Source organism: Anarrhichthys ocellatus, unplaced genomic scaffold, assembly GCF_004355925.1.
Source record: "Anarrhichthys ocellatus isolate YVR2014 unplaced genomic scaffold, GSC_Weel_1.0 scaffold2, whole genome shotgun sequence".
Lineage (NCBI taxonomy): Eukaryota > Metazoa > Chordata > Actinopteri > Perciformes > Anarhichadidae > Anarrhichthys > Anarrhichthys ocellatus.
Genome location: NW_022280032.1, coordinates 8,236,235 through 8,256,294, shown reverse-complemented (window position 1 = coordinate 8,256,294; position 20,060 = coordinate 8,236,235). Strand labels below are relative to the sequence as shown.

Genomic DNA, 20,060 nt, shown 5'->3' with positions numbered 1-20,060 from the left:
GGATCAATGGTCTGTTCTGAGTGGCTGCGGTCGAGTAGAGGTGGAGGTTTGACAACTCCAGAGGTTCACACTGCTGGGAATTTAGTAGTTTTAACAGCAATTGGGACAGTTATACATGGAAATACAACAAAAGAGAAGCATGAGGCAACACTGTGCTCTCAAACATGGAATACTCAAGGAATTCCTGGCAGAATTCCTGGGGACATTTGTCTTGGTTGTAAGTAGCATTTTGCATTATAAAATTGTGTTTTCTTCTCACGTTAATTGCAATTGAGTGCAATTCTTTACACAATATATTTGCTTTAGAAGTTGTTTAGTCTGAGGTCTTGTATATGTGTTCATGTTCGTTGAGTTCCAGGCTGCTCCAGCTTATGCTAAGAAATCTACATGTCCCTCTGTGATGTTAGTGAACATCTGCTGTTCTCCTCCTCTCTGGTTTGTCAGTTGTTTGGCTGTGGCTCAGTCGCTCAGACCGTCCTCAGTCGAAACAGCCTGGGTGAGCCTCTCACCGTCCACATCGGCTTCTCCGTGGGACTGATGATGGCGGCGTACGTGGCCGGTGGAGTCTCAGGTAAATGTGGTTTCCACTCAAGTCGAACTCATTTCACATGAGCCACCACTCTCCACAACTTTGATATGGCACTTGGAATTTAATGCATGTGCGATGCAGTTAAATAAATAATAATTATTGGGTGTTATGATCAAGTTTCTACTCTTTCTGCTGGGTATTGGCATCCTGTCAAATCAACGGAATAAATATCAGTTTTAATAATATTGTTCTTTCTGCATATTTAGCTTCTTTGCTGGATTTAATATATTGTTTCGCGCTACAGACTCCATTAAAATACTTTATAGTTGATGCAAACAACCTGAAACAGTTCTCTTGTATGTGCTGTAATGTAAACATGAGGTTTGCAGCTTGTAATAACATAACTTTATGACGTCCTGTCCAGCCATTTGCCAGTGTAGGCAGGGTCGTGCCAGTTCTCTGTCCAGATCCAATGAAAGCGTATGACCATCGATCTGTTAGTGTTGGTGCACAGCCTTTCCAGGGTCATGCATAACCCTGGGCACTAAATGTCCTGCAAAGTCCATTGATCACAGGCTACGTTCATCACACCAAACGAGACTGCCCGGCTCGTTGGATCAGCAGCTACTTCCAATTTTACAAACAGAAGGACCAAACAGAATTCATGGAGACAGATCGCTGACGGATGACAGATGTTTTAAAAATGTATAAAAATTAGCAGGATGTGAGCGCAGCAGAACAGAACAATGCTCCCTTTTGTTTGTTTTTTCTTACTCATTGGTTGAATTTCTAATATGTGACCATTATTCTGCCTCTTTGCCTGTGAGCATACATAACAAAACCCAGCACCGCCCCGGGGGCCGCTCTCCTTCTGCTGCCCCTCGTAAATGTGACAGCCTCACTAATGATGGAGAGGATATCATGCCAGACTCCCCCACCCACTGCACCCCTCTTTCACTCTCTGCTTTGTCTTTCGTCCCAGGGGGCCATGTGAACCCCGCTGTGTCTCTGGCCATGGTGATTCTGGGCAAACTGAAGATTTGGAAGTTTCCCTTCTACGTCATTGCTCAGTTTCTCGGTGCTTTTGCTGGAGCTGCCGCAGTCTTTGGATTATACTATGGTGAATACACCTGAACTTTATCCCCTTACACTTGCATATTAAATCATACCAGTTGGCCATGACTGTCACAGTAGAAGTATTTCAGCTACATGTTCATAGTAATTAAATACTAATGGTTACAACTATTTATTTGTCCTCCTCACAGATGCTTTCATGGACTTCACCAGTGGGATTCTGTCAGTGACGGGAATCAACGCGACAGGTCACATTTTTGCTTCCTACCCTGCGAGACACCTGTCTGTCCTCGGCGGCTTCATCGATCAGGTGAGCTCTAGTCACGGTGACCTAATGACCTCCCAAATAAATTGTGCATCGCCGCTCTCATTCAGCCTTTAAATTGTGTCTGGCAAATGTAGCTAATGCAAAATTGATTGCCCCATTTAGTCTGAGAATATCCCCTCTATTGCTTCAGCTTTGGGTCGAATGACCCATTTCCTGGCATTTCCTGGCATTCACTGGAAGGTCAAATCTATACTTAACACCATTTTCCACCTTTTTAGTCGGTGCAGCGATCCAAAAAAAACACGTCTACCATCTTAAAACTGTTGAAAACCACATCAGGTGAACAACTGAGATAAGTCTAACTAAACTCTAATCAGCGTGATTGTGCTCATGTTAATGTTTCATTTTGAATGTGTAACAGTAATGCTGTACAGGGCCCTGCCTCTAAATACTAAATAATTTATAATAATTAATAGCAGTTAAAACCTAGATTTGAACCCTTTAGATTCAACTTGTTTACAAATCAAAACAGCTGGCCACTATACAGGTTAACGCGACACATTTTATTTAAAATACCATTATTCTAAAAGACATATGTGCACAAAGACATTCACATATATACAGACTTAGATATACATGAACGTAAAGTTGTATGCAAAAATGTAATGTTAAAAAAACCTGTGCCGGAGATGTAGGGAGCTAAAAGCGCAGAGACCTCTTAAGTCAAGATAAACTGAATTACTCGACATACTCGTACTGCGTTGCCTGAACTCTGCAGTTTACCAAACAAATGTTCCACTCCCGCAGGTGGTGGGGACGGGTATGCTGGTCCTGTGTATCTTGGCTATTATTGATGATGAAAACATCGGAGCTCCCAAAGGCGTGCAGCCACTGGCTATTGGTCTGATCATCATGGCCATCGGTGTGTCCATGGGACTGAACTGTGGCTACCCCCTGAACCCCGCCAGAGACCTGGGACCCCGACTGTTCACAGCTGCAGCAGGATGGGGGATGGAGGTCTTCAGGTAACTGCAGCAGAGGAAGACAGATCAGGGTGTTATGTTACGCTTAATGTGTGATTTCTCTTATCTACCTGGGTTGAACCAAATACAAGCAATACGATGTCCAAATACACCATCATTTATTTGAGTTTTTATTTGTTTAGTAGAGCACCGCCATACGAAGAGAAGCAGGGAAACTAGATTTAGATTTTTTTGTTGTTCCAGATGGATATTAGTTTTCACAGCCAGTACATAGACACATACAGATGTACAAATGTTTTTTTTATTTTATTAACCTACTGTATATCATTTCTGTAGTTTAACTCAATTCTTTCTTAGTTATCCTTTGGATTGTATGCATATAATGTTAGATGTGGCCTATTGAAATGTAATCGAGCTACATTATAGAAACATTTTAAATTGTGTCCATAATGGCGTGTTGTTTGTTGATGTTATTGCTTAATTATCATAAAAGTTTTGTTCATTTGTCTGTCTTGTCTATCTTTTGTCTATTTGTCTTATATTTATTAACACATTAATTTCATCCAATAATAAATAAGCAGTTGGTAGATTGTCATCCTGTTAACTGATTAGGACCTGAGCTGCTGACATGAACCATAGTGTTACACGAGGTCACACGCACTCGACAGATGCAGTCGATGCTTGTGAATGATCCGGTGGTGGCCCCGGTGATCTACAGGGGCCTCCGTGTGAGATTTATTTAACTCTTTCTGCCGATGTGTTTTCACACTTTGTCGCTTGCAGCACTGCAGACCACTGGTGGTGGATCCCTGTGGCGGGGCCCATGGTGGGGGGCGTGGTGGCAGCCGTCATCTACTACCTGCTCATCGAGATGCACCACCACCGCGATGCGCCCGAGAAGCCCCATGAGGAAGAGGAGGAGGAGGAAGACGAGGACGACGAGGACAGCAGTCTGAAGGACAAATATGAGATGATCACGATGAGCTAAACAAAACGGAAAAAAAGACATTAACACCCTTCCATCTGTAAAGACAGACTTCCTCTGTCAGTGTCCACACCGATATCGGACTGTCTCATTTCCAATTTAACGTTTTATGTTTCATAAACACATGAAAATCTCAGTCCTGCTTGCTTAACATTGTTATTAATTTTCATATATATGTTGTAAATACTGTATTATAGATATTAGATCCTTTATTTGGCTATATTCAACAATTGGTACTGGACTAATAGTTTTACATTACTGCCAGTCTCCTTTACGTTTGCTCCCTTCTAGTTGAGTGGTTGTGATGATATTCTCTGTATATTCACTTAAAAAAACATGTTTTTTGTTGTAACTTATAATTGTTTTCTGATTTTTGCAAACCACGAGGAATCCTCCCCTCCTGTTCTTTATTAATATTTGTATTTTACTCTGCGATGTTTTGTCAACATTAAAGTTTCTACAAATATCGAGTTCATAAGAGATATTCAACTTCAGGGGATGAGACTCCATCATATGTTACATTTATTACTGAAAACTGCAGTTAAACTGAGCTTCAGATTGTTGTATAGGCTTGTGTGATGAAGTGAACGAGGACAGTAATGGCGGGCACGAATCTTTGCAGTAAACTTCACCAGCAGACAAGTACATTTATTGGTTTAAGATTGAACACCTTTGACTATAATTGGACCGACACAAGAGACGGATTATTTGTTGTTAGTTGTTATGATTGCTGAGGATGATTACACCTCTCAGTGTCAGCTCAGTACATTATGCTGTGAAATATTTCCTGTGTGAGCTGATTACTCAAGTTAATGTCTTTGTACATATCAGAGTGGGACGTCTGACTTGAATTAGAGCCTCAGGCGGTGACTCTACTGTTGGAGAGTTAAACACGTGGAAACAACATGAATGTGGTTACAAAAATCTAGCCATCCTGTCAGTCTGTGGAGACTCTTCACCCTTTTGGTCAGCGGTGGAAGAAGTATTCGACCATTTACTTGAGTAAAATGATAAAATACCACAATGCAAATATCCTCTGTTACAAGTAAAAGTACTGAATTCAAACTTTTACTCAAAGATCCCCTCCAAAGTTCAGTCATCTATAGTTAGAAATCCTTAAAGCAAAGCAATGCAAAATATACATTCTACGTGTTTTCCAAGTTTCAAGTTTCCAGATCACACTTGTATAAGTTGCACATTGGACCATGACATGACAGACACCAGTCGTGTGCACACTTTAAAGCAGAGAAGCATTTGTCCCTTAAAGTGGAGAATTTGAGTGCCACACTCATCATTGTGCAAAGTGAGAGTGTAGTACCAAAAAGCAAATATATATATACATCATATTGGGCTCTGGGTTATTGGGACAGCATTAATTGCATTTTTTTGAATTTTTACAAAACAAACCAACAATTATTTAATCAAAAAGAATCAGATTAATCCTTTAATTAATAATATTTTCAATGCTAGACTTTTACTAGTATTTTTACAGTGTGATATTAGTGATGAAAAGGGTTTCTATTCTTCTATTCTATTTCTAGTGTTTTACCAAGTGAAGAATGTGAACACTTCCTCCGCCACTGGTACGATTTGATCATAAAAGAAGGCAGCACTTTGTAACGATCAGTCACATGACTTCTTGCAGCATATGTTTTCACGAGATTACACAAACTAAATCCACGCCTTTAAAATCTAATCTAATCTCTGGGCATTATCTGACACTGCACAATGAACTGGGAGTCACATTGTATTTCCATTTCGTATGTCGTAGTGCTCGGGGTCAGCTGCCACTCAGTTCAGTCTGGGTGACACTGAGCAGGCCGGTGCCACTATTACAATCATGCTTTGTCACTGAAAGGAGAGACAAACTGCTCGCTCACCGGCTGTGGCATCAGCTCCTTGCACAGAGCTGAAACTCTAAATGTCGAACATTGACCAGTAACGTTGTTCTCTCTGCGGGGGAACTGTTTAAAGAGAGCTGTGAGAAAGTGAACTACAGCATCAGTAATAATTTAAATCTACTGCAATTCAACTCACCGCCTGCATTACTTAAAAAATATTGAGCCTGAACTTGTTGTGGGTGACTGTTCATGTCAAAACTAGCGGCTGCAGCTGAGAATCCACATTGACAATCAATAGCAGGCCTCATTCCACTGCATGTGCTAATGCGTGCTTTCCTCTGGTTGTTGCATCATCAAACACACTCGTGAGGAGAAAGTCATCACCATGTTTAAGCAATGAGTAAATAAAGTATGTAACAAACACATAGACTGGGGAAAGAAATGTCTGAGCAGCTGCATGAAATTCCTTCGACCCACTTTACTCACATAAATAAAGCATTGCTGAACACGCACAATATTTGCAGTTCCTCAGTTGAAGTAGTAAACGATGCTCTGTGTAACCAGAGGCGATGAGAAGCTGCGTGTGGCTCTGTGGTGCTGATGCTGGTGGACTCACAGGATGCAAAAGCTCCCAACACTTCAGCATCTGATCCAACAGCTGCTCCCTCTGCTGTGGACGCCCCTCTACTGCAAACCGCTGAGTGAGCAGCTTTAGTTGACAATATGTAGGAAGATACCAAATTCAGGATACCGCTATACTAAGGCCCACCACTAGAGGAGAGGCACATCAACAAGCAGATGTTACACTTTTTGCGATTTCTTTGTCACATCAGTTCATCTGAATACAATCAAATCCATCCTAAACACCACACATCCTTATCATGCAGAATTAAAAAGGATGAAAGAACATTTAAAAATAAATATTAGGATGCAATAAATGGGACCCATCCCATCCTTAGTATTAATAACATCTGATAGCATTATTTCTGTCATTTTGCAAAAAGATTATTAGCCGTATACATTCATACACCGACGGTAAAACAAGTAGTACAACATTAAAGAAGAGGATTAGAAAAAGAGAGCACGCGTCAGACAGTAAACAGGGGTCTATTTTATTTTGAACGAGTCTTTTAATTAATGCATTTCAAGTACTCCAAAAATTACATCTCTTTGCACAATACAATTTGAAATTTTTTTTTAGTAAAAATGTTCAAAGTGAACAAAAATTTCCGATACTGTATAAAACACAGTGAACATTAAAATCAGACAGTAGTATTACTTTTTAATCTTGTGTTCCTTCGGCCTACATCACCTACAACATTTTCAACTCAATTTGGACATTTTCAGTGCACGTTTATCTAAAAACTTTACCAAGACTACGAAATTAAAAAGAAAGTAAATGTACAGGCATTATTCTTCTGCTCTTCTACCCCAAACCATGCCACAGGAGAACAGAGACAAAAATGAGAATGTAACATTGACTCCATCACCCTGAATTGTTTTTACCTTCAATGACGGTGGAGAAAAGTATCAGAAGCAAAGTCCAGTTCAACTAGCACATACAAGAACATAAATAACTTAGAGGAGAGGAAGGTTTGTCACATATTCGAACAACTTACTCCGGAATTAGAATACAAAAAAATGAAACGAATGTATCAAAATGTAATTTTTCATTTTCAAATGAAATGCAAATTTTCGAAGTACTGTACAAGTTTACATGTAAATTCTCGAGGCTTAAGCGGGCGTGATCCAGCCTAGAAGACGGAATTTAAAAAGAGCTCCATTTTGTACAGAAATGAGACGTTACAGCGACCGCCGACCTGCCCAATTCATCTGCCGTGTGAAATAAACTACTAACTGTGAGACACGTTGTTTCTCATATCCCCTCCAGAGCACAGGCGTGATTATTACGACCACCAGGACTGTGCTGTGAGATATTAGGTGTGAATAGTATTGCATGCTTTAAAAATAAAAACAATGCCAGAATAAAATAAAATCAGAGCACAAAATGTAGTCTGCTGAACGCTTTCACCCCACTTCCCCCGAAACCTATTGGTGGGTGAAATGCTTGCAGGGAAAAATAAATCATGAGATTTTGCACAATTTATCATGACCGGATTATCAAACCCTTCTGGTTCGTGTTATCACGTCATCATTTTCCAAAATGCCCCTCATGCCGTGTTGCAGCGAGGGGAGGAAGGAAATATCCGAGGTCAAACAATCACGTCTCCTTTATTTCTTCGGAAACTTAACGAGTGTCTACTGGATGTTTATAAAAACCTGTGCGGAAAAAGATCAGCTGTACATGTTTATGGCGCTCTGACGTTACCTCACACTGAGGCCTGCACTCATGTGCTCTTCGGGGGATTTCGTCCATGATTAAATCTGACCAGGAGATAACTGGTGAGTTTAAAAAAATTAAATAAAAAACAGCAGCTTGTGAAACTAATGAACACACTGAGGAAATGTGTGAATCGTGCAACTGCTGCGTTACGCTGCTCCTTCCACTTGTTTTAAGACGAACATTAATAGCTGTCAAAGTAAATAGTGTTGTGTGACATACAAATATTACAGACCTTTGTCAATTAATAGTCACATTTAATAAATGTGTCCGCATGCCCACATTGAAAAGTTCTTAGATTCGCTATCTGAAGAATAATAGAATGATTTAATCTTACTTTTTTTTTTTGTACATCCACACCAGAATCATTTTTAAGTTTATTTCCACACATGTAAACTAACTCTGTAACATGATACACTCTCACTTCTAAACTAAGCCACAGCCGCCTTCATCGCTCCCTCGTCTTCATATCTGAACAGGTAGAATCATCCTCAGCTTCAGTTAGTGGTTTTTCATTCTTCACGATCAAAAACAAGTTCGGTAAGACAATAAAAAGGCATCCCATACTAGGTGATCTTCCCTTTCTGTTCCCATGACCTCATCTAGCTTGTTACACAACATAAGAAAAACATGTTAGCAAGACAATAAAAACAAAAAAAAGAAGATGAAAAATGGACCTTGAACGAAGAAGGCCTGAAAAGTGGGATATGGTGACCTTGTTGTTCAAATTCGAAATCTAGTAAATCTAACGAAAGTGAAAGAGATCCACCTGATAGGACGACTGCGAAGAGAACTTGATGGCGCCAAATCCTCAACTGCAACGTCCAAGGAACTCATCACAACCACCAGTCCTTCAACTATATGTTAAGAGTCCTGAGAGCACTAACCGAAAAAATAAAAGAAAAAAAGTGAGGAATTACAGATTTACAGTAGAAGAAATAGTTTGTTTTCACTTATGATACACTAAATATGTACAGTCACATGCAGAAGACGGTCTGCACGAGAGACCGGAGGCCTGTGTCTTTTGCCGCTTGACATGTGTGAACCACAAAAGTGCCGCAAATCCCCACCGAGTGTCTCTCGTTCCCGGCTAGAATGGCGAAAAGAAAAAGAAAAAAATCACGGAACAATTCACCAGCAGCTACGGGCGTGTCGCTCAAGAAGACGCTGCAATAGAACAACAAAAAAAAAAAAAACGAACACACATCACAGAATGTACTAAAGCTACACATGATCCTTAACTCCTTGGCACTCCTTAAAAAAAAAGAAAAAGAAACGGTGGAAAAAGATGCTAGATCGCACTGCATTGGAAATGGCTGATGGCTGAGTCCACTCCACGAAGAGCCAAATCGAGTTGCTAGATAGTGTTGTCTCTTTTTCACGCATCCGCTTTGTCTGTAAATGGAGGATATGATGACGACTAACAACCGTGTCAGGCTTCTCTTTGGATGGAGTGACGCTTTTTGTTTCCCACTGTAGGCACAAGGAGGAGCCAAGGCATTGGAGGGGGGGGTGGGGGAGGGATGCAGGGGTCTCAGCGTCTCATCTGGCCCATCTGATAGTTCTCCCTGGGCTGACGGTGGTGCCTCTGGGGCTGCGCCTGCCGCTGAGGCTGCCTCTGGGGCTGCCGCTGGCCGCCGTGTCCGTGCTGGTGGGCATGCGGGTGCTGAGACTGGTTCTGCACCTGGGAGTTAGCCGCCTGCTGCTGCGCTCGCCGTCTCTTCAAAGTGCCTGTCAGGGTAAAAAAAAAAAAAAAAGGCAGTTATTTGAGCTCGTTAGAAGACAGATTGTGGGGTTTTTCCTCCGAAACAAAATCGCTCCTACTGGCACTCTGCTACTGATGCCTACACTGCAATAACAACTATGTCGCAAGGTCATTGCATGTCACGCTGTGGGAAATGGGTCTAATAAGATTGTGGTTGCAGTCTGTGTCAGACTGTAGGAGATCAAGTTGGAGGCATTTTGGAGCGTGGTGAATCGTAGAGTTACAACTGAAGACACACGTCATCAACTTGCGTCATTCCTCTGCACCGCTCCAAAGTGTCACCACGGTGCCGCCCCCTTTGGAACGTGAAATGCAATTATGCACAGCAGCAGTGGTACTTTGGTCCTAAATATCCGACTCCATCACAATTTAGAAATAGCCTTTTTTTTGGGTTGCTGAAGCTCTAAATGGTCTGGTTGGCTCTCGTCTCGTCTCACAGTGTGACCCAGGACCACCAAAGATTTCAGCAAGTTTCTCTCACAATCGTCATCGTTCCTCTGAGATAAGCCCAAACACAGCGTGTGGTTTTCACACGTTGACCAGAAACTCATGAAACTCAACGTCTGTTCATTTAAAAGTGTTTGTACCAACCCTAAGAATTAAAATTGCAAATTGGTGTGAAACCTGGTAAACTTGACTGTAATGTTGCCTAATGTTTCTATTTATTGAGGCATGTCAACAAACACAAGGTTTGTCAGTCAAGTGTCAATCCAAGCTACATTTAGTCAACTTTCTTTGTGAATCTCTGGACTCACCTGGAAGTGGTTTGGGAGGAGGAAGCTTGGGGTTGCTGCTCGGTGTATGCACACTACAGATCTTAATGAAGCCGGCCATGAGCATGATGAGGGCAATGCCCATCAATAGCACTGCCCACCAATGGGCCTAGAGAAGAGAATGAAGCACAAATCAAACACGGTCACAACATAAAGACCTCATAATAATGAACGACTAATCATCCAATCAGATATCCAGAAGGCGATACATACCACAATCCACTCCGCAATGTTTTCATAGAGCTCTGGGTTGAAGATGGCCTTCTTCAGCCTGGCCAGCGGTCCGTCGGCGTCCACCAGACGGCACTTCATGAACACGTCACAGTAGCCTTTGAAGTCGTTGCACGGCGAGCCGGCCGGCAGCGTGGTCACCTTCTTATTGAAGAAACGAGCCAGACCCTCTGATCCTGTGCTGCTGCACGTGTTGGGATTCACTGCGGAGACGGATCGCAGACAGTCAACACAACTCAAAAGGAAAGAGATGAAATCTCAGGCACGTTATATTTAGAAAGAAAATAGATCTCAAGGCAGGGAAAAAGAAAAAGACGGTAAATGACTCACTCTTCTCCATGCAGCACACGTGGCAAAGCTCGGTCTCGTCCGTGCCCTCTAGGCTGGCACAGGTGCAGGCCTCGAGTCCGTACTTCTCACAGATGGAGCCGGAGCAGCCCTGCGGGGGAGGAGCACGAGGACAGGCGAGATCAGACGCCGACTGGTGCGAATATTAAGTTGCTATAACAACCAGCTCTTCCAGGTGTGAAGTCTTACCCCGTTGAGGCAGACTTGAGTCTCTCCGTGGCAGGCGGTGAAGTTGGCCTTGGGCTCAGACGTGGGGCACTGGGAACCGACTCCATTGCACATGCCCTGGTGAGCGCACTCCGACTCCTCTCGGCACTTCTCGTTGCGACCCTTATAAGAGCACTCGGGAGTGCAACAAGGACCCTGGCTGGGACTGGTGGGATAGAGAGGAGTTTGGTCAAGAACTATCACAAATGAGCTGCCTTGTGAAACCTCAAAATGCTCAGGCAAACAAAACCACGTAGATAACATCCAGGTCTACCTGCAGACTTTGTTGGGCTTTAGTTTGCACTTCCTGTTGTCAGGCTGGTTGGCGTCGTAGCAGCACTGGTCTCTGCACTGATCACTGTAGCCACAGTCACACTCCTCTCCCGGCTCCACCAGGCCATTACCACAGATGGGCTGACCAGACTCTGTTTCGGGAAGGACAAATAAACATTGAGTCTGGTCCCCAAAAACTGGAATACGCTTCATATTTTGACTTCTTTGTACTGAAGGCTAAAAGTGTACGAGAAATCAAGATGTTTACTATGAAAACAAATATTGTTCTGAAGAGAATTTGGTGCTGCAATAAACAAAATCACAGTCTTCACCCTTGAGAGGAACCAACGCAACACTGAACTCAAACAGACACTCTTCGTCAGTTTGTGTGAGAAAAGGCCAAAAAGCTAAAACAGTACGGGAGAACCAAGATAGTTTTGGAAGCTTACACCAAAATCGAATAATTTCCCAGTCATATGTACGCATGAGACTTCAAACAGCATGTGCAAAATAGATTAAGCTTTTAAATTAAGTGCGACACTTAAAAGAAAAAAACATCACAAAGAAAAATACCAAAATATGCCAAATACTGTCAGTAAAAATAGCACTGGCTGAATGCCAAGACTGCTTTTCAAAGCTGACACCAGTCAATATGCTGGTGCCTCTCAGGCAGCCTGAATAAAATCACTAATATGGGCACGGGGGGGTTCAAATGTCACACTCATCAGAATCAGAATGTCGTGGTTTGAATTTACAAAACCTCAAGTTGGACCGTTAAGATGAAAGCAGTGAAACGCACCGACAAAACAGTTGCTTCTCTTCTTCTCCAGCACCTGGCTGATGTTGCGCACGCTGCAGACGGAGAACTTGTTGTTGTTGAGCTTGTCGCCCGATGTCGCTCTTGCATACATGATGTAGTTGCCCTTCTCCTTCTTATCTTGGCTCTTGGATTCTCCCGGTGTGCACTCGGATCCAGAGTCGTGCTGAGAATGAGAGAGAAAAGCGAATACTCGCAAGTTAAAAGAAGACGGGTACAAAGTGTTATTCTCACTGTGCATTAATGTGGCACGTCTAAGTAACTCACCGGGGAGCCAAAGTTGTGTCCTACTTCATGTGCAAAAGTGATATGGGAGACTTTTGGAGGTACGTGGGAGGCATAGTTCTGTACAGTGATGATGCCGGTGTTGAGAGACTTCTTCTTCCCGTCTGAGTACAGCTTGCTTTTTTCACAGATGCCTCCGGAGCTCCCTGCAAAATGAAAGTTGGAAATTTATTTCAAACCACAGCTGCAACACATGCAGAATGTTTCTTATTAAAGAGGGAGAATCTGATTCATGCTATGTCTTTTTAATTAATTTCGAGATGACATAATGTCTTACTTCAAAACATAATGAGCGGGATTCATCAACAGGTTTACAGAAGATGGTCAAATTCAAATTGTGCGTCATCGTAGGCGGGGGACACATAACCTTCCATAGTAAATTAAAGCAATATCTTCCTTTAAAACTTCAAATGAAGAATGTAGTAACATGCAATAAATATATGGCCAGGGCCATCATGAAAACCTTTGGGAATCATCACATCTGCATATTGTCTGAATTGATATTTGAAGCTGCATTTGGTTCTCACTACCAATCCCAAACACCACAAACACTTTTCCTACTTGTGCAATCCTGATGAATCACAATTAACTTAAGCTGTAAATCACGGCTGCTCTGCTAGAATAATCTCATATTCACTGAGACTGTGTGATCCCTTAAGATAATGTGACTCCCCCCAAATACAAAGAATATGTTACATTACGTTATACGCTGCATAATGCTTTTAGAAAAGCACAGAATATTTAGTTTCTGATCACCAATGACTGTCTTTCAGTACCTGAAGGGGCTCCCACCCAGGCCAAGCCCAACACCCCGTCATCAAAGTCTCTGTCGGTGAAAACATAAGCCAGGCAGTAGTCGTCGTGGTTCTGCTCCGAGTTCAGCTCCAGGAACTTCTCCACGCCGATGTTGGCAAAGCGGAACGGGTTGGACCGGTCCCTCTCGTCGCTGGTGGTGTTTATCTGTACGAGAGGAGGACGACGATGAGTTCAGAGGGAAGAAGTCTAAAACCCACACAGGCCTGAAAATCAGCACCAGACGTACCCTGATCCGTTTCACCATGAAGCTGATGTTGCGAATGCCCATGAAGTCTGTCCCCTGGTAGATGGCATCGATGGCCTTGACATGACTGGAGATCTGAAAGGGTCATGACAAGAAAAAAAATCTTCAACTACCCGTGTGTACTTCACTGTACTCTACTGTGTTCTGTCCACCGCAGCCTGCTGGCGTCACTGTGGTTTCCCACTGGGACTGAGTAGTACCTGAGCAATGACAGCCTCCCTGGTCTTGTAGTACTTGAAGAAGAGGTGGTCAGTCTGAATGAACAGCTGGCAGGTGTTTTTCTCAACCTGGGCCATCCTCTTCTTCCTCAGCAGCACGGGGTCATTAAAGCCCGCCTCAGTGTGGAGCTCCTGGTGTGAGGAGATGAGAGTTAAATAAAACATATATGTATATACAGCATTTTCAACCAAAAACAGAGGCTAAATAAATAATGTCCGGTATTTTTAGGCTGCAGTATGTTCATGAACTGCACCTCTGTTGCTGTGGAAGAAGTGCTATCTATGTTGCATACAAGAATATGGTGGAGAAAGGAAGAAATAGTCAAAATAAGAGCACACCAAGTGTCCCATAAGAGGAATGCTTTGGTTTGGGGAACATTTATTGGAAAGAAACTTTAATACATATTCATATAACAAATCAGAATATTTGTATCTCTGGTTCACGTGGTACAAATTGAACAACGACATATTTCATTTCTGAGATCCAACTTTGTTAGGATTAGAAAAACCTTTTGTTATTGTGCAGCAGACAATATGAAAATAACATTTATAGTATGTAAATGTATAATTTATCAACCCTCAGATTCCCTTTCTCTCTGTGGAACACCACAGACACGTCACCCGTAGGTTTCTGAAGAGCTGCTGTGAAGCTCAAAGGGGTTTCGGATGTCGGCATTCCTAAACCTCCCCTTGTATAGAGACTGATTCGCCTTGGAGACGGCCTCCAGAGGCCGCTGGAAGAACTGCAGCTTTGGTCATTTCAACATTGAATTCATTTCTCAGACAGCAGCATGGATGAATGCACTTGCGATGCAGCTATACTTGTATCGAATTTTAATTTGAAAATGAAAGCGTAGTCGAGAAAAACATAAATTATAGAATATATAGTGTTTTTTTCCCCCATGCTATTGTGATGAGCTACTAATTAATCACGTAGACGATCCATTAATTGAGCTGAGATCGGCTATTCTCACCAGTAAATAGAACATCAAAGAGCACACAGACACTTAAAAAGGCATCCGAGGGAATCTCTAACCGCGACTAAGATAGAGAAGTGTACATTTCCCCCAAAAAGCAAACCTCTCTTTAGACACTGTGAGGGTTCACTGTGGTGAAGTTCACCTTGGGCAGCTCTGCTGAGGCTTGGTACTTCTTCATCCTCTCAAACACTGAGCTATCAGCGCAGCCTCCCTCTGGGCCGTACTTGTGCGGGTAGTCTGAGCGAGAGAGGCAGACACAACACAGTTAGGATTACGGGAGACAATGTTAGCTACTTAACCCCCTGAGTCTCTCTATTTCTGGCGCTTTTCATGATCAGCTAATGGATGTACTTACACGCCACTTGAGCCTAGCCTTGCTATGTGAGCTGATACTTTCTTGTCGCTCTCATTAGCGATTCCTCTCACATTTCGGTTTAATTTTGCCCCTCAGCCACGTTCAGTGTGTACACAGATCAATTGAAATTAGGGGTTGCCAGTATAGTGAAGTATGCTTGGTGCTCACTATCAGTATCAACATTGGGAAGACTGCTAAAATGAGCCAGTAGCCCGGGAGAAAGATCCTGTTACTCAGCCAAACAAGCAGCCCAGGTATCTCTGCTCCCTGGGGGCCGATCACACCAGTCTAACCGTACACTTCCCCGAGCACACACTTATAAATGCGTGCATCCGATTACCCGACGATTACAGCGTGTCAAAGTGTTTGTGTCGCTGAAAGTTGCTGGGGACTCACGTATGTCGTCTTCGTGATAGATGACTGAGTGGTAGGGCACGTCTTTGCTCTGCAGGTATCTGTCAGCGGGCTCCACGTAGTAGGAGCCATGGTAGCTCTGAATGAAGCCCTCAAACTTACCATCCACAATGGAGCCATGAGTCAGGGTACCTTTCTCACCTGGGAACCCAAAGTACAGCGGTATAGATGTCAGAGGATTCACACTAGATCGAGCAGCGATGCGTTAATACAGGTATGTTATAATGTTATAATGAGAAGGGCCGTCTTACCGTAGATTTCGCCGGTGTAGATGTGAGAGGTATCGAATGGAACCTCGTTTCCTGAAACGTCTACCTTCAAATCTTGGGAAAACAAGGTTGTATCTCTCTTCATTCGTAAATTAAAATGCCTGAAATAAAAGAAAGGAATTTATAGGCAATAGAGAAAACACAAGACATTTGAATGTGATGACAAAGGTTACAACGTGGGGCAACGGTGTTTTCTATATTGCGAGAAGTTTGTTTCCAAAATCATGTCACACAGTGTGAGCCTATAGGGTTTGGGTGTGGATCTGGATTTGGCACTACTTTTGTAGATAAGGAATATTCCCCCGGTGTTTGAGAAAAAGGAAAATGTAAATGAAAGGGGGAAAAGGTGAAAGGAAGGTAATAGTTTGGCAGAGAGAAGACGTCTAAGCGGTTTCAGTTGCAGAGGGGAAACTGAAGACTTATCTTGTAAGAGAGGCAACAGAAAATGAGGACATCTTGAAACAATGGTACTTTTTGGTTTAACAGACATATGGAAGGGAAACAAAGATGCCAGAGTAAATCTTGGGTTTCATGTAACACCTACACAGTGCTCTTATTGTATGTGAGCTACTGTTCTGTGGGTCAGACACAGCAGTTAAATTGGCCGTGAGAGAACAGAGGTCTTTGTAGTATTAGGATCAGAAAGTGAGGGTCAAACTTGACTTGATTGCACAGGAATCTGGTACAATGTAGAGAACCTTTTGTACCACGATTGTTTTCTGCTATGACTTCGTTAATGGGGTGCTGCAAATTAAATGTAAGAATTTGAGTTGTATCTCCAGCAGTGCCGTGAATTCAAAAAGGAAAAGAAGCCGACATATTCCTGCTTTTTAAAAAGGAACAGACATCTTCCTTCTCCCTGTTTGTTTGCTCGGCTCTCATCGTTCTCTTCTCTGTTGAGCAGCGTCAGAGTTTGGGAACAGCCGGCAGGACGATGAACAGCCTTTGCCAAGCTCACAGCCAGATGGTCCTGACTTTGTCGTGGAGAGTGTGGACACTTTCTATCAAACAACAGCACCTCTTCAAAACGCTGGATGAAGCAGCATGTCAAAGACTGTGTGTGTCCATCCATCCATCTTCTTTAGCTAGAAGGGGTTCCCACCCAGGTATCAGGTGTACAGAGACACCCTGGAAACACCCGATCCCTCACAGGGCTAACTAACACACACACACACACCAATGCAGTAACAGTTTCTACCTCACCTGCATGTATTTACATTGTGACAGAGTATCAGAACAAACCCAAACCAGGGCAGTGACTAACATTGTTTGGGCAAAGTTATGTCTTCAAATTGCTTGTTTTGTCCAACCAAGAGTCCCAAGAACAAATAAGAATCAGTTTGCTGTCATAAGACAAAGAACAGCAGGACATCATCACAACTGAGGAGACATTAAAAATAGACAGGGATTCAGACAGAAAGAGAGCCAAACTGAATTTCCCATCAAGTAAATATTTGACAAAATTGACAAACCTTCCATGGGCGTGAAAATCTAAATGAAGGAACTTGTCTTCATACGCGATCGCCCTCTTGGCCCGCTGATGGTTGCTGTGCACAAGCTCTGTGTCGTAGGACAGGCCTTCATAGTGACGGATGTAGTTGTTCAGGGGATTCCTATAGTGCCCTGTGTGACAGGAACAAAAACTCAGCAAAAACAAGGAAAATACATGTTAACTTGAAAAGCATATCCTTATATAATCAAAGTAAATGACACAGCCATCATAGGTGTATAGATATAATCTCTTTGTCATTTATTCGGGGTTGTATATTTATGTACAATACGTAAATGTACCAACACAACATGAATATAGGTGTGCCTGAGGGCTCATTACGCAGAAATAAAATTAAAGCTTATAAAAAGGTAACATACACATTGTACACTACCGAATGTAAAAAGAAAAAATAATAAGTTTAATGAAATCTTGAGAGAAAAAGGTAAAAATGGAAGATCAAAGTATGGTTTGTAACAGCCTTGACACCACACTGTATCTATCACATCGACTATTTCTAGCTGATGGCAGAGAAACTGAAATGCTAGTTTTGTTTGTTAGTCAATATATTTAAAGCGTAGATGGTATTTGAGTCTTTAAGGTGACATCAGAGTATAACAGCTACGTTGTGGAGTAAGTCCTTCATTAGGATATTTTGAAGTGTCCATAAAATTGGGACAGGTGTTTGACAGGCAGGAATAAAAATGATGTCTGTGTTTTAAAATGCAGCTAAATATGCTGTAAGTCAACTGGATGCCAGTTTTGGAGCTGTGCTTAATGACAGCCTCCAGCGTCACAGTATTATTACTTCGCCACCAGAAGAGTGGGTGGTGTGCTCGAAGGAAAGAGATTCCACCCATTCCACCAACTGCTTCACACGCGAAAGCAGACAAACAGTCATTTCATTGAGGCCATTTAATTCACTCACAATGTTTCTTTGTTTTTAAAGTTAAATAGTAAACTGAGCATACTGGCAAGTCTTTGAGATCTGACTTTTTACTTCATATTTAAACCAAGAGAAAGTATTTTCAGTAAATATATGTAATTAGTACTGTCTGACAGGTAATTATGCCCGACTAGAGAGCCATAAATTATAGGATTCAGGGTAACTATGTAAGAAACATCGCAAGTAGACCGACCAGACTTCAGCTACTTCTCTGTTCATGTGAAGTATGAAATATTTAGGTGCTAACATTGAATTTTTCATTGGGGTGACTATGAGAAGTGAAGGCCATGAATATTCTGAAATATTTTAATTTCTCAAGGCCTACAAAAGGATAAGATAATAAGCATTAAGTAGGCATGTCTTTGATCAAACAAACCATCCACATTATTTCAAAAAAACTATACAAAACAACTTAAGAGCGATAACATCACATGTCAATTCATTACAGGAGGTGGCCCTGTTAAGTGAGAAAGTTGTGTCTGCTACTTTGACAAGGGAACCAGTATGAGATGTAATATATATATATATATATATATAAATAAATAACATAAATATGGACCCTACAACTGTTTGACATGTTCATAGAAGTAAATCTGAGTCATATGCAGCTAATTTGATTTCACTGTTAAACTATTTTACCAGTGTATGATGCATGTGATGCCATAACGAAACGTTGGTTTCATCACAAGTCAACACAGCAATTCACAGAGTGGCAATTTCGTTTTCAAAATAAAAATCACACAGACAAATAATTTTCAAAATAAGATACTGAATCCAGACAATACCGTTACATTCAATTAGAGAAGGCGTCATTAGCATAAAGATACAGAACTGACCAGTCCCAACACAGAAAGACACCTGACCACTTGTCTGTGATATACAGTGTAAACCCTGGCACAGGTAACATAACGGCTACGTGTATTATTTTTGACGTAACGTTAGCGGCTAAAGCGCCAGCTAGCACAAAGCTAACGGCTCGTTGACCCAGTCGGCATCTCCATCTTCTCATAACAATGGCTGTCGGCGCTATTCGCTACGATAACAAAACCGAGCCAAACCTGACAATAAAAACGGTGACAACACGCATAAATAACACATCAATATCGGTTTATTTCAGTCAACTGCACGAATCCAAGTCAGCTTTTTACTCTGTGTGTCATTTTTTTAGCTCGAAGTAATACGGCAAAAAGGGTGCAGTCCTCTTCATAACAAGCAGGCCCTGCTGATCCTCCTGCTAGCTTAACGGGCTAGCAGCCGTTCTCTTAGCTTCATGGATTCAACACAACTTGTAACGTTTTCTCCATGAAACGCCTCACTCACCTTGGGTGTGGTTCAGTAAATACACGACAAGGAAAACTTTAAGAAGAAGCATGTCTGACAAATCCATTGTTAGAACATTGATACCGTTTTCACTTTATTGTCCTACTTCGATAGGCGCAGACGCCCTGTGTGTTTATTGCACCTTCCTCTCATCGCCTCCTCTCTCTCTCTCTCTCTCTCTCTCGCTCCTGCGTCATGACGTCAGACGCACGGCAGCTTTTGGCATCCCTTCCCCCCAAATGCATCCATGATCCAGGTCTGCGTCCATCATAGTGTAATGTAATGTAAT

The 20,060-nt window shown here is 42.2% G+C and overlaps 2 protein-coding genes across 2 annotated transcripts; one reads left to right on the top strand and one right to left on the bottom strand.

Annotated features, from left to right (window-relative positions):
• Positions 1 to 30: 30 nt before the first annotated feature.
• Positions 31 to 4,231, top strand: LOC116393528 (aquaporin-9-like). Its single transcript, XM_031865926.1, has 6 exons — positions 31 to 217; positions 445 to 571; positions 1,512 to 1,649; positions 1,795 to 1,913; positions 2,679 to 2,896; positions 3,638 to 4,231. Exons 1-6 carry the CDS (start codon positions 116 to 118, stop codon positions 3,840 to 3,842), a joined length of 909 nt encoding a protein of 302 aa, XP_031721786.1. The 5' UTR covers positions 31 to 115; the 3' UTR covers positions 3,843 to 4,231.
• Positions 4,232 to 6,768: 2,537 nt separating this feature from the next.
• On the bottom strand, positions 6,769 to 19,935 carry LOC116393931 (disintegrin and metalloproteinase domain-containing protein 10-like). The gene is made up of 16 exons (XM_031866662.1): positions 19,772 to 19,935; positions 17,489 to 17,639; positions 15,999 to 16,117; positions 15,730 to 15,888; positions 15,121 to 15,215; positions 13,981 to 14,130; positions 13,763 to 13,855; positions 13,497 to 13,680; positions 12,703 to 12,866; positions 12,418 to 12,601; positions 11,620 to 11,770; positions 11,328 to 11,511; positions 11,121 to 11,229; positions 10,773 to 10,993; positions 10,542 to 10,668; positions 6,769 to 9,752 (listed from the first exon to the last, which is right to left on the bottom strand). Exons 1-16 carry the CDS (start codon positions 19,836 to 19,838, stop codon positions 9,556 to 9,558), a joined length of 2,355 nt encoding a protein of 784 aa, XP_031722522.1. The 5' UTR covers positions 19,839 to 19,935; the 3' UTR covers positions 6,769 to 9,555.
• Between the last annotated feature and the right edge of the window lie 125 nt (positions 19,936 to 20,060).